Raw genomic sequence first — 15,287 nt, 5'->3', positions numbered from 1 at the left:
AAACCCTGTTGAGAATAAAGAAACAAGCATGTGTCTTGAGATGAGACTTTCTTTTGAAAAATAAGAGACCTCTGTTTTATGGTGTTGGACCATATGTAAGTCTGTGGGTTTCTTGTACTTTTGATTTGGAGTTGAGACATTCTTTTTAATTTGGCATAGGTTGACAAATGCATAATTTTAAATGAAATGTGAAATGTGGTATAAAGAAGAATAAGAGTTGATTTCCTTAGAACTAGACAGGGCATTGTGCCTCAGGAAGCATAGTGTCTTGATCGAAATTCCTTGGGAGGAAACTTCTGAAGGAATTCTAACATTACTGTCTTTGTGGGCATATGCAAAAAGTGAAACTACATAGTAACTTGGGTGTCTGGTATTTGCTCCATCATGTCATTCAGGTCAAAAGTAGTGGAGTAGAATAGAATTTATTAAGCGAAAAAAAAAAGAAGAAAAAATGTGCAAATGTCATTAATGCTTAGTAATATGTTTTGATAAAAAACACTCCAATACCTCAGTCATTGGTTCTTTATTTCTTTACAAGTGGTTTTACCTTAAGGTAAGGATGTTTTGGAAGAGACGAGATTAGTTTCAAATTAAGAAATATACTAGTACTTGGAATTGATAAAGGATAATAAAAGTTCAAGTGTGGGGGTCCCTTGTAAGAAAAATTATCTTTGCTCTGGATCGGTATGAACCTTACCTTTAGCCAATGTTGGGATTTATTTATTCTGAATTTTAGGTGTATATTCACTGCAAACACCCACGAGACACAACTCGTCCACTAGGGTAACTTAGGGGTTTAAAGACTTGTTGCATGTGCTAAATGCAACCGTGATTCCTATGGGAGTGAGTTATACTTTCTCTTTCATTTCTTTATTTATTTATCTTGCTCGAGGACGAGCAAAAGTCAAATATGGGGGAATTTGATAAGCACAATAATGTGTGAAATCTTAGGGATATAAGTGTACATTTTGCCCCACTTTGGATAGTACTACTTTTATTTATTTATTTATTTATTTTTAGTTTCCAAGTCTACAAAAGAAAATGCTTAAAGTGAATCAAGAACCAGTTCAAATGTGGGATCCACTCATTGGTACCACATCCTCTCTCCTATAAAATCCTGAAGATTATTTTCTCTCCTTACCACCTCACAAGATCTTGAAGATGCTATGCAAAGATTCCTTTCTGATTTAATCAAGATTGCAAGATATTGACGAATATTGTAAGGAATGAATAGAATTTGTTAATTTTGGAAACAAATTCTCTCTTTCCTCACACAATATCTCAGAGAATGAAGATTTTTACCAAGATTAATTTAATTTAATTTTCTTTCTTTTCTTAAAGAAGACTTGTAGAAGGAAGGAGGCAAGAAAAAAACCCTATAAAAGCCCCTTCCTCCTCCCTCCCTCCTATTTTATTATTCCCCTTAGTTTATTTTCTAATTTATGCTTAGTTTTCTTCTATCACTCCCTCTCTCACTCTTTAGTTTTAGTTCTTCTCTATTTTTGCTTTAATCACTTTTGTAATAGTTTTTATGTCAATTAATGCAAGTACTCTTTTATTCTCATTCAGCCTTTTATATTTATGATTTATGCAATTGAGTAGTAATTTTTAAAGTTTTAGTTCTAGGCTTAGATCTAGGTGACAAGATCACGAACCGTGGAACATCTTTTTTTTTTCAAGATGTATTTTCTTTAATACTAGAAATTTCAGATTTGGTTTATTCCAGATCTGGTTTTTAGTACTGATAGTATCTCAAATCACCCAAGCTTTCAAATTCAAGCATTGATTCAAGTAAGTAGGCTCCTTCAGTAGTTTTCTCTCCCTCCTCTCATTCCCTCTTATGACTACCATTTCTTTCTTAATTTAGGATTTTAATTTCAGTCGTTACATTATTGATATCTCTTTCCCCCAAGGTTCATAGCTAGTGTATGTGTTGGCTTTGCCCCTCCTAGCCATAGAACCATCAATTTATTGCTTTTATTTTAATTGTCTCACTTTCTTTAAAGCCAAGTAGAGTAACCCTTGTAAGAGTGACTCTCTGGTCAAGTAGTGAAGCTCATATTATGATGCATCCCTCGGGCTAAGTAGAGAAACCTACTTGTGAGTCTCTTTCTAGCTTTATCCTATTTCTTTTACTTTATTTTTATTTTAGCATTTTTTATTTTATTGTTTTTTTTTTAATTGAGTGGATTGTTTATTTTTAGTTATTTATTTATTTAATTTTAATTGCGTGACTTGCGTCTTTAAATTCTTAGATGACAAATGGTTAGGACGTTATTTTAGATACATATGTTTATGACGGTAATGAGAATTAAATCACAACCATTAATCGGTTCACTTTCGCATTATTAAAAGAAGTAAAAAAATAAAGTAGCTGCTCTCCCTGTGTTCGACCCGTAGCTATACTGATCCGTACGCTTGCGATTATATTTTAAAACTCAACACCGGCCATTGATTGGAGTCACTCATCTGACGAACGAGGGGGTGAACTATGTAACAAGGATTCCATTTTAATAGAAGGCAATCCATATCCCTTATTCGATAAAGACGGATTAGCTGCCCTACCTTGATGAGGAGTAGGATTCTTCCTACTCAATCTCATGTCCAACCCTTGCTTGTGGTGTAAACACTAAATTATTTTATACAAATTTTCCTCTTTCTTCACTCTTGACCCTAGTTAGCAATTCGGCCGAATAATTCGCTAATTATTCGGATGAACCGAATTTTTCTGAATTAAATCAAAAATTCTGACCGAATCCGAATTAAAAATAAAATTCAGTAAAAAATGCGATTTTTACTAATTTAAATTTAAAACGTGAATAATTCGGGCCGAACCAAATTAAATCGAATTATTCGGTCCACTTAAACAGTATTTAAAAAGAAAAAAACAAAAAAACAAAAAAACAAAAAAAAAAAAAACAAAAAAACAAAACGTCATATTCGCTTTTTTGACCGAATCCTTAAATTAACCAATCGAATTATTCTGAATAATTCTCCGCCCGAATAATTCCCGAATCCGAATTTGCTAACTTTGCTCTTGACTGGACTCAAAAGACTACTAATCCAGACCTGTGAACTTACTCTTCCTATTGCGCGAAGTCAATCCCTCTCCATTGTTTTCGATGCCCATCCCAAGACGCCCAAACCCATCGATGACACGGGTGAGGGATCCATGGGTCCAAAAGATCGTATGTATGACTTTAGCCTGTAGGGGACATGGTTTGGTATACTGGAATCGGTCTTGAATCGGATGGGGCCAATATTGATCCAATCCCAATCTGGATCAGCCCGTATCAATTGAGAGTGGACAAAAATACCCTTAGTTGTCATTAAAATGTTGATTTATGTTTACATCAGTACCTTTGTCCTATCGATCCAACGATATAAAATCGGTCAAGAATTGAGATTGGATAAGACCGATATCATTCCGATCTGATCAATTCAGGTCGATCCTACCTGGTTCTTAGTATCAATATCGGATCGGTCATATATGGATAGACCGATACCACGAGCTAAATCCTTGGCAAGCAATGAGCCAGTAGACTCGTAGACGACCGTATAAGAAGTCAAGAGGAACCCAAGAGAAGACGTTCGGGTGCGGATGCCATCGTTGCTTTACTGGTCAGTCGTGGAACTGCTCTGGAGTCCAGATCTGTCGAAGTTCTAATCTTCCTTATCAACTGAACTAAGTCTTGATCCTGCAAGAATCCAAAGGCCGAAGGCTCGTTGCTTCAATCAATGCAAAGGGTTTCTCCCATTCTCTTTGGGGGTCAGATCAGAATTGTGGCACCTAATGCCCCATCAGATCAGTTATAGTTTTCTTTCTATGCATTGAAGTTGATGAAGAACGACTGATCTGCGATTCGAGGTAAGATTCTGAACCATTTCAATTTTAGTGTTTGTGGCTTCTTCTTCGGGTTCTGTTTCGAGGAATTTGTTCACGAAACTGGAGTGGAACTTGCGGATGATTTGAAACTGGTAAGGATTTGTCGATTTTGATCGGGTTTATGCTGGTGTTTGTAGAGTTTTAACACATTTCGGTGTAAAGAGACGGGTAGTGCGTATATCCAGATTTGATCTCCAGAGCTGCTGCTTTTGAGTACTATGGATTTGCATTTGAACAATCTCTTTGCCAGATTCCAGCAGCAATTTGGGTCCGGTCCTGGGCTTGGCCCTGGCTCAGGAACCTGTCTTTTGAAGGTCGATGGAATTGCTCCTGCTTTCATCAAATCGCTTTTCAAAGCTTCAGCAGCTCTTTACAGAACCGATCCATGGAAGAGATTGCGACCTCGACACTTGTTTGGCGTCCGTGTTGGCAAAGACTCTGATTGGACTGGTAAGAAGCAGCCATTTCCTTGTGCTCAATTTATTGGTGGAGAAGGTGGGGATCTTTGTTTCCATATGTTCCGATCAGATCACGATGCACAGAAAATGACGGGCTCCAGAGAAACAATTCGGGTTCCCAATGTTGAGGTCTTAAGGGTTTCTTACGAACTAGAGTCATTGATGTTCCCCTCTAATCGAAGGATGATCAAGTCACTGTCATTAGAAGTTTCAGGGACTGATAGGTTTCCTGTCATAGATGTTACCCGTTGCACTTCCACGGGTGACCTCCAGTTCAGAAACCCAACACTCGAGGAGCTTAGGTTTGTCTTCGCATTCATGAAAGCTGTGGCTCTTGTTCACCCATTGCTCCAGCAAGACAAAGAAGCTGCTCCCAAATGGTCAAGGTTGATGGTCTTTGAGCCATTTATTGAAACAGTTGATGTGCAGTGGCCTCTGGAAATGGCCAAGGGTTGGGACCTCGTTGCAGTTACAATTGCACATCCACCTGGTCAGGCCTATGAGGAAAAGGCTACCTCACCTGCTAGCTCAACCCCAACCAAGTATGCGGAACCACCCAAGGAGGAGTTTGTAGATGTGAAGATGAATTCGGCTGCTGGGTTGAGGGAATGCGCCATGTGTGAGAAGGAAGTCAATGGAGACCAGTCCTGTTGCAGTCGGTGCCGTGCGGTTGTTTACTGCGGTCCGGTTTGCCAGAAGCAGCATTGGAAAGAGACGCACAAGGGCCTATGTGGGCTTTACAAGGCCATGATGGAAAGAGAAGAAGAGCTGGCAATGAAGATCTTCATTTTCCCCTGCTCTGTCGAGCATCCTTGTAAATGGCTTGAATTGCTGGATCTCCATCAGAAGGGCATGTGGAGGAGAAAGTGCAATTGCTATTCTCACTGCCCTTTTGGTCTTCTTCCTGTTAAAGGTGGACTATGGGATTCATGGGGCAACCTAGATGATGAAGAGTATCCGAAGGATTCACCTTTTTCTAACCATCTCAGAGATGGGATGTCAAGCCCAATCCTTCTTTCTGGTTGGTCTGAGTACTACAATCTCCGGTCATTGCCATTGTCAAGCCCTGTGGCAGTCATACTCTCCCACCCTTTGACAGTGTATCACATATTGACAACCCTCAATATGAGTACAAAGAATCTTTTGCTCAAAGGGAAAGAGGTGATACTGCACTACCTTGGTCCTGAAGGGGAGTTGGATTGGATGCCAGCATTTGCAGAGATTGGGCATCTGCTCAATGGATTGGGAAATATACAGGTGGTCATGGTTGGGCCTGAAGTTCCTACAAATTTGTCGGGGACAGTATCGGGCATTAGTAGCAGAGTGAGAGTGAATCTGGTCCGGGGTGTTTATCAAGAGGAAGCCACCTACCTCCCTTCCCCTGATGTTGTAATTGCACTTAATTGTGGACTGGAGAGTTACCCAAGCTGGAGTGCAGCACTTGACCTGATCAAATCCAAGAATATACCTGCTTTCTTCACTGATCAGTCTGAAATTTTTTGCACAAATGCCAAACAGGTCCTTCGAGGTGCCGGACTACATATTACACACCCTCTAACACCCAACCCATTCCGTTCTCCTGCAAGGAACCAAGGGCTTTCTACTAACCTGCCCTCATACAGCAATGGTTTTTTGCTGGGTGTGAATTCTTGATATGGGACCAACATATTCAGAATCTTCATCTAGTTACAGATTTACTGGTTGCTTAAATCCAGGGTTTTGATGATAGAAATGAGGCTGATGGTGAGTTATTTTGGTTTGGGAGAGAGTTCTTCTCTTCCCCAATTGAAGCAGCAGGTATTCAAATGCTCTACCTCATCTACATTGTTAAGGTTTGAAGCATGTTTTTTGATGTCTGTACTTTTCATTGGACTGATATCACAGATGGATCGTTTTTGTAAGCATTAATATCTGATCTTGCAAATTGTATTTGATCTCAACATAATACCCTCCATTTGAATATTGATTGTTGAGGAGTTGAAGGCTTATTTATCCCTCTTTATTCAAACAATCTCTCTCCCACTCTCAAAATGCAAATGCAAAGGCTCCAAGGTAGAAGCTACTCTGCAGTCTGCACCTTAGAGATGTAAATAGATAGTCGAAAATCCGTATATGATCCGTGTTCGTATTCTTTTACGCATATCCATATTCGAAAAACTCATATCTGGAAACTATCCGAATCCGTATGAAAATTAAGCGGCGGATACGAATATGATAATCTTAATTTCCGATCGATTGTTATCCGATTCATTTAGGTATTTGAGGATAACAGAATATCCAGATCTGTTTCTCTGAATCCATTTCTCCAATTATAAGATCAAATAAATATTAGTTTTTATTATATTAACAATAGTATTGAAATATGTGATACTAATACATGTATTTTTTCTTTCGTTTTAAAGGTTAGATTTAGGGATTTATTTTGGACCATGAAAGAAGGAAACAAAAAGACTCATTCGACGAAAACCCCAAAACCCTAAATCTTCCTTACGTTCCCTCGTTGCTTCGCCACATTGTCTCATCTTCGTTTTACCCCATTCTTTAACCCAAGTGCTCACTGCTCAATGCCTAAACCCTATTTGTCTTCTTCAACCTCCAATCGCTCATTTCCTTTTTCGTCTAGTTGGGAGCTATAGCTTCTTTTCCCTCCCTTCCTTTGCCTTCTCACCCTCACTCTCACTCTCCCCTCCTCATGTCAGGCTTATAAACCAGTGAGCCTTTGCCTTTTCAGTCACCATGATTCACCAAGAAAACGGAGGCTTTATTCTCTTCAGGTATGCGTAATGCATATTCTTTCTTTCTTTAGTTTATTTTTTGGAGATTCCACTGTTGTTCTTTGCTTTCCTTCTACCCATTTCATTTTCCTCTTGAAAATATTTGAGATATGCCATAAACATTTTTGGGAGTCTTGATTTCTTGCTCAGTTTATGTTATGGATGTATTGATTCTTAGGTTTATATTTTTTTCGGATTTCTTGCTTTTGCCCTTCTGCCTAGTTCATTGATGATTATTATTATTATTATTTCGAAATTCTTGCCATTGTTTGAGATGGGTATGCTGTGGTTTTGTGGATTGGTTCTTCTGAGCACAAGGGACGGCAGCCCAGATTCAACGCTTTAGAACGTCTCAAAATGTGTGCCCGAGTGTTCGGTTACATGATGAGGCACTCCAGGATGTTGGATCTACGCTGCCACCCCTTGTGCGTAGTAGAGGAGCTGAATCCCTTTAGATATGACATGCTATTTCTCAAGTTTAATATCATGGTTATTTTTTTTTATGGTTCCTTGAAGAAAAGTTATATTTTTACCAAAAAATAAAAAGTTATATATTAATGGGCAACTGTTTTCTATGCGAGAGTGGGTCGAGTGCCCAACACAAGAAAGCATGTTGGACATCCTCAAGAGAGGCATGATGGTCATTGCATGCTCCCTATGTCTATGGAACAAGGGCTACTCTCGAATTGAAAACCATCCGTTTTTACACTGATCATGTTCCTTATACTTCCTTAGATTTATGTGAAATGACCCTCTTACCCCTTATGTGTTCCCTAATGAATACGTATGTATGATACTGGAGCAAAAGATACAGGTGCTAAGTAGATTTACAGTGCTTGGTTTGAGCTGAGAAAGCAAATCTCCAACAAAAAAATCCGCCAAGAAACGGGTGCAAGTCTCTGGTCGAGGTCGAGGTCGAGGTCGCATGTAATATCCCGCTTCTTAAACCCGGTCTGATTTCGCGGTTGAACCGGTTTAACCATGCAGGAACCGAGCCAGAGGATGTTAGAGCGGGTTCCTTATGGGCTATGATGGCACGGGTGACCTTAAACACCGGCTGGCCCGACAAGTCCGAGCCAGTGCCAGAAGAGACGGGAGTACCCAAACCGTGTACGTGCACCTACCATAAGGCTATGTACGGATAAAACAGGTATTATATCTGTATTTTAAGATATATATGTAGGCTACAATGTATGCCTGGGGTGGGGTTTGAGCCGAGGTCCGAGCCTGGTCAAAATCCCAAGTTTTGACTCTCGGGTGGGTATGACAGGTGGGTACACCTACCCACCTGAGTGACCCATCCATCACTATTCACTTAAATAGGAATAGTATATAAAGCTTTATGACTTCTTTTCTTTCCATTTATTACCCCCGTACGTTTGGTGAGAAAAGTAAAGAGGAGAGAGAAAAAGAAAGGGAAGAAGAAAGGAAGAGGAAGAAAGGGAGGATCTCAGTGGCGCCGAAGCTCGATCTTGCCATTCCGGTGCCGGGAGAGTAATCTTCAACTCGAGATCTACAGTTGGAGGTAAGAAAAGTTGGGTTTTATGAACCTTCACCATACCCACGCTTTAAACCCTTGATTCGAGTATGGTTTCTTAAGATCTTGTAGATACCCTTTGAAATGATGAATCTAAGGTTTAATAGATGATTTATGTGTTGATCTTGAAGGATTTGAAGAGATATTGACAAGGTAGAAGGAGCATTGTGAGTTGGAAGTGATTTGGAGGGTTTGAAGTCATTCTTGAGCAAAGAAGGTAAGATGGTTCCCCTCACTTGAATCTAACTTAGATCTAAGCTAGAACCATCCTATAGGACTCTAAAGGTGTGAAGAATGGGTTGAGAAAAGCCCTATTTGGGTCCCCAAGGAATGGAGGAAGTTGAGAAGGAACTGGGGTTTTTCCGCCAAAACCGGCGGGTATGACCGGTGGGTAGACAACCCACCTGAGGCACCCACCTGAGAGGACCAGGGGGGTTCTGGCCAAACCGGCGGGTCCTACCGACGGGTCCATACCCGCCGGTCCCAAACCGGCGGGTAGGACCGGTGGGTAGACAACCCACCTGAGACACCCACCTGAGTGGCCAGAATGTGATTTTTAGGTCCGATCGAGCCCAAATCGGACGTGGGACCTTCTTTCGACGTTCTAAACACGATTTTGACGTCGGATTTCATTAATTTTGATTCTAAAATGGTGAAGTGCTAACCCCGCTCAATTTGGTTAGGTTCACCAAAGCCTACCCGATTCGCTCCGGATCTCACCCGTACCGAGCGGGACTCCTTGTGCGCTACAAGTAAGTGGAGAGAGGACGTTTGGCCTTGTTTCAAGGCATTTGTTTGGCATTCATATAACTATATCTAATCTAGTCATGTCATCATGAATATGCTATATAGATTAGTCATTCCTCACATTGATGTGCATTTATGCTATGTTTACTTTTCAAATGCAAATTGAATGTGATGTTATATGTTGAATGTGGACATCATGTTGCATAATGCATTGATAGATTAGATGCCGTGGTCGGCTTAGAAACGAATGCATTGGTGGCCCGTGGTATGGGACACGGTGGCACTATGCAATCGTACTACATATAGGAGCATGCGGTATTAGGATTCTCACCATCCCGTGCTACGACCCTTCCCAACAGGGGTTAAGGTGTTGGGTTGCCATTTGGGGGGAAGCAGGGGTCGCGGTTGTCGGACACTGTGGCGGTTAGGCATTACGCCCGGCGAGTCGCGTAGGACAGCCGGCAACCCTGGTGGTATTTCAAGAGGGCCAATCGTACTGCTTTTAAATTGCTGGAGTCAGCACTGTCATTTAATTTATTTACATTTCTGTTGAGAGCCGGTGGACGGCATTGTCTTTATTTTTCCGAGTACTCACGGTGGGCCTTCTCCAACAGCCCTATGGGCGTATCGCGGGAGGGAGTTCGCGGCTCGTACCCGGAGTATACGCGCACTGTGGTTGTAGTAGCACTAAAACCAAAGACTTAGTAATGTTGATTAGGTGTATGTGATTAAAATGACTTGCATGGCATGTAGTGCATATGATGTGTTGTGATGTGTGGACTGTTGTGTGTGGTCCACCTCTCTACTTACTGAGCTAGTGAGCTCATTCCACGTGTACACCCCTTTTTAGATGATTTTGCAGGTTCATGCATCTGAGGAGCTTGGGGTGGGTCCCGCAGTCGAGTTTCCTGATGAGGACTGGTGGACCCCTGATGAGTTTGAGCACGACGTAGGCTGTGCGTGTGAGAGCTGTGCTGCAGGACAGCAGTTCTGAGGCCGAGCTGAGCTCCAGCCTTGAGATCGAGCCGAGCTGTGTACTCTGATGATTTTGATAAATTCATGTATATATATACTTGATATTTGAACTTCATTCTTTTTGTGTATATATCATGCCTTCGGGCCCAAATGTATATAATTATGGTATTATCATTTGGGTATCGAGTATATGAAAATTATTTACAGATAAAACTTAGTCTTCCGTTGATCTGATGAATTGATGTTAGTGTATGTATGCTGTGGTGGAATACAGTATCTGATGATCCTGGCAGGTTTGGGTTAACCGGTGTTAACTCGGTCACCGCTCCGGTTCAGGGTGAACGGGGTGTGACATCGCAGGTCGCTGTTGTTACTTGGTGCCCTGGGAGGGATCTGGAAGAAAATGAAAACCCTAGACTCTGATGCGTCTCTGGTCGTGAATGGGATCGAGAGTTGTGAGATGGATTCCTTTAATTGGGTAGGGGTTAAACATGGTATGGAGCTGAAATGGGTTGACGCCATAGGCCATAATCCTCAGCCGTTCGATTAGTTTTTGCCATGTGTCACCATCTCAAACTTTTTTTTTTGGATAATTAAATATTTTTTGGATAATTAACCATCTCGAACTTCACTGCACCTCACCATGCCAAAAACTCCCTGCAGAGTATGGTTTTTTGTGTCGATGCCCTTGCGTACCGCCTTGTTGCCCCCGGGTTGGTGTAGGGGCCACACAACCAGGTAGCATTTTTCTTCCCATAATATTTTCAGAAATATGAATTTCTTTCATGGGAGAGGGTTTTCTATGCTAATGGTGTGGTGGAGTCTCCCACTCCACACCAATTGTAACTTAAGTGAAAGTATAGATTGGATCCTCTCCAACACACTAAGCATCCAACGGCTGAGAAGATTCAAATGAACACTTCAACACATGGGGTGTACACGCTCTAATTTTTGTTAAAAAAAAAATATTTTATGACTTTTTAACCCCTTATCCTTACTGTTCAACCAATACGATATCAGTCAGGTATTAGGATAGAGACATGACAAACTAATACAGATCCCCCTTATATAGGAACTGGAGCTTCTGCATGGTTTATATGGGTAACCACCGATGGTAGCTTAGTAAAGAGAACTCCCAAACTCCATGGATGAAGGAGTTGATATTTAAAAATAAATAAATAAATAAATAAATAAATAAAAATTAATAAATAAATAAATAAATAAATAAATTAATTAATTAATTAAGAAAAAGGGATAAAATTATTTACTCTTTCTCTGTGAAAATCAAATCTACTTTTGAGATTTAGATGAATGAGACAGTGACCTCCCCATGTCAGCACCTACATTTACCCTGTCAGGTGTCTTCCTCTGAATGGTGTGGTAATTATAGTTATACGGCATGTAAAGTTATTTCAATTTTCCATAACATCAAGAGAATTAAATATTGTCATATTAATTAGTCATTCATTTTTTTTCCACCTTTTTTTTTCTATAAAGAAATAAATTTACTGGAGATGATAAACATGTATAGAGGCATTAGTTTTAGACTCGTAAAGATTGAAAAGCTAAGGAATTAAATATGGTTAATCTGTCAGATACATGATAGATAGGACCTTCCATACCAGGACATCTGCAATATTATTCGGAGCCTTTGGAATACAAGAGAAAGAAATTGAAGAAAATAAAACACACTGCTGGCTAATGTTAGTGATCATTGCCGTCGCTTTCAGAGGTGGTACTTGATTATAATCTTGAAGTAAATTAACAATCTCCTTGTTATCCTATTCTACTTGAAGATGTAGATATCCCGAAGTTAAAACATGAGATAAAGCAAATCTGATGGCTAGTGCCTCTCATTGAATGGCTGAACTTAGACATTGAGGAATCGAGATGGCCTTGATCAGCCCTCCAAACTAATCTCTGAAAATAAAGCTCAAACCAACTTCCGAAGTCCCTCGGGTGAGCATCACCGTCACAATTAACTTTGAAGTAACTTGGAGCTGGAGGTGACCATCTCGTAAATGGTGCATGCATAGATACGCCATAGATACCAGCAAAGGAAAGATGCTTTAAAAAGAGACTCATGAGCAAGCTTCTTATCTAATCGGAATAGAGCGTCTCAACTTCCTAACCATTCATTTCCTTCTTTGTAAGTTTTTTTTTTTTTTTTTCTTGATAGGTAAAGAGGGAAGTAGCTAACAACTAAGAAACTCGAACTTGAAACCTCCTTGTAAGTTCATAACATTGTGAAGTGAGTTTTTTCTTTATTTTCTTTTTGGGAGAGGGTTTCCCACATTAGCGTGTGAGAAAGAAATTACACATCGCCATCAATTAGGGATCTGAAAAAGATATTAATCTGTGTGGATCCCATAGTTTAAAACTAGATTAAAAAAATGAAACAAAATACATGTATGAAACCCACATTTTTTGTAAAAAATTAATCCACACAATGACAGCGTGCGGATCTTTCCCACTTTTTTTTTACGGGATTGATCCACACAGATGGAATTCATCCAAGGAAAAATTAGTGATGGATTCCATCTATGTGAATCTGACCGTACGAGAATAGTTCTCATACTCTAGCCCCACGACACACCTCAATATTATTAAAGGCATAGAGAAGACTTCTGTTGTAAAACTCCTTATCGATACTAGTAAGAATTTCACCTAAAAAACTACACCGACCAATGAGGATCTGCCGATCTGCATGCTTGGGTGCCCCCAGCCACCGGTACAATGAGGATTTAGATGTTGTGACTGTAAAGAATTCGGGCTCAAGTAAGAATATGGTCAAAACTTAATAATGTAGAAACGCAACCCTAAAAGTGATGCAAAATGTAATGAAAAAACAAGAACAAATAATGTATACAAGTTTACGAGGTTTGGCAAGATTGCCTACATCCTCGATGAGATAAGATTTTGCTACACTATCAATGGAGAATAGGGTTACAATGCTCGTCCTCATACCTCTCAAAATTACTTACAAAGAAAGTAAATCTCATTATAAATATATAGCGAAAAACTCTAATACTCTTTCCAAAACTGCTCTCAAATAAAAGTTTCGAGCGCTTGGCTACCGCTACTCCCCCTACACCCCTGTTACGCAAAGGCTTTCTTGTTGGTGTACGGTGTCTTGTATTCTGTCACAGTTTAATCCAGGGAGTACTGGTACAACGCCTTGACAGGTAGGACGACGGTCCTACTAGCTTGTTAGCGAGCCGTGGGGGTTGCAAGGGGGGTAGGAGGCCCCCTTGCATAACAGGTGTGTAGGGGGCACAGCCCCCGCTCAAATTTTTTATTTGAGGGCAGTTGTGTACTTTTCGGATTAAGGATTTTCGCTATATATTTGTAGCGAGGGTTTCTTTCTCTGTAATGCAAGTAATACTGAGAGATGTGAGGGACGAGCGTTGTAACCATATTCTCCATTAATAGTGAAGCATGATCTCATCTCACTGGGGCCGAAGGCAATCTTGCGACCTCGTAAATCTGTGTGCATTGTTTGGTCGTATTTTTTGGTTATCTTCTGCATCGTTTTAGGGTTGCATTTCTACATTTACCCCCTTGCAACCCTTACGTCCTGCTTACCGGCAAGTGGAATCTCTATTCTATCAATGTTTGCACTAGTACTCCTTGAATTAAATTGTGATGAAATATAAAACACTGTACACCAACAAATAAATGTTTATTTGAAAAAAAAAAGGGGGGGAATTTTTTTTTTTTTAACTCAATCAAGCTAGACTATTAATTGGCTCCTGAAAATTTACAATTTGAGAAAATCACTTTGGGCACCATCAGATTTTTTCGAAAACGAGAGATTCCATGTCCACAATTTGAAAAAATCACTTTGGGCACCCATCAATTTTTTTTCGAAAATGAAAGAATTTCATTAATATCTCCAAGAAATAACCATATACCTACTAAAGGATAAATAGCAAATCCCGACGAAGAGAGAGAAGCTGAGAGCAAGAGGTTATGGAGTCCTCAGACTTCCAACCTTCTCCATGGCATCTCTTCTTCAATGCTCCTCTCCTCTTTCCCTCATACTTAACTCAGGATAACTATGTTCACTGGACCAAAACGCCAGAGTCTCACATTTATTTGACCAACCTTCCAGGTAATTCCAATTGGGAATTTTATTTGTGCTCTTCAACTTTGAATTGAAAAATCTAATAACACTAATGTTAAAAAAAAAAATCTTTCTTTGATGATGATGATCCACACACAGGTGTGAGGAAGGAGGAAATTAAAGTGGAAGTGGAGGATTCTATATACTTCATAATCAGAACCCAGGCCGTGGACGGAGAAGCAGAGATGGCGAGGAGCTTCATGAGAAAATTCAGGCTTCCGGTTATGATTGATGTTAATGGAATCTCCGCTCGCTACGAAGATGGGGTTTTAAGGGTTACCGTTCCCAGATCTTTCGTCAATAGGCGGATTCGTATCGATCCTGCAAATCTACTGGAGCGCTATGAAATTCTTGCACCAGCGGCCTAAGGGGGAAAAAAAGAAGAAGAAGATAAATTTCTCAATTTGTCATTGATTCAGGTCAGCTCTGGTTTAATTTTCTTGTGGAATGTAACAATTAGGAACGAATTGGATCATTACTGTTTCCTGTATTATATTATCAAATAAAGTTTCTGAAAGTCTTGAATTGTAATGGATTCAGTTTCTCACTGGATTCCTGGAAGACTGGAACATCCAAATATAATTATCCAAATCTAAAGATGAATTAGAACAAGAATTGTATTTTTAAGTTCCAATTCTAAATAATTGATCTACAAGAATTGATAATGAATCTAACACAATGTGTGGTTGATTGGTTTCTAATATTTTGGACAAGGGGATCTAAATCTGGTGGAGACAATGGGATGAGAAGATATTTATGGAAGCGACTCCTGGGAACCACCAAA

At 40.0% G+C, this 15,287-nt stretch overlaps 2 protein-coding genes across 2 annotated transcripts; both read left to right on the top strand.

The window, feature by feature from the left end:
* Positions 1 to 3,530: 3,530 nt before the first annotated feature.
* Positions 3,531 to 6,332, top strand: LOC122060052 (zinc finger MYND domain-containing protein 15). The gene is made up of 2 exons (XM_042623207.1): positions 3,531 to 3,868; positions 4,024 to 6,332. The coding sequence occupies exon 2, from the start codon at positions 4,105 to 4,107 to the stop codon at positions 5,995 to 5,997; it is 1,893 nt and encodes a 630-aa protein (XP_042479141.1). The 5' UTR covers positions 3,531 to 3,868; positions 4,024 to 4,104; the 3' UTR covers positions 5,998 to 6,332.
* A 7,954-nt stretch (positions 6,333 to 14,286) lies between these two features.
* LOC122060011 (15.4 kDa class V heat shock protein-like) lies at positions 14,287 to 15,115 on the top strand. The gene is made up of 2 exons (XM_042623133.1): positions 14,287 to 14,491; positions 14,603 to 15,115. The coding sequence occupies exons 1-2, from the start codon at positions 14,350 to 14,352 to the stop codon at positions 14,869 to 14,871; spliced, it is 411 nt and encodes a 136-aa protein (XP_042479067.1). The 5' UTR covers positions 14,287 to 14,349; the 3' UTR covers positions 14,872 to 15,115.
* Positions 15,116 to 15,287: the final 172 nt, after the last annotated feature.

This window comes from Macadamia integrifolia, chromosome 13 (genome assembly GCF_013358625.1).
Source record: "Macadamia integrifolia cultivar HAES 741 chromosome 13, SCU_Mint_v3, whole genome shotgun sequence".
Classification (NCBI taxonomy): domain Eukaryota; kingdom Viridiplantae; phylum Streptophyta; class Magnoliopsida; order Proteales; family Proteaceae; genus Macadamia; species Macadamia integrifolia.
This window is presented reverse-complemented; position numbering and strand designations above follow the sequence as displayed.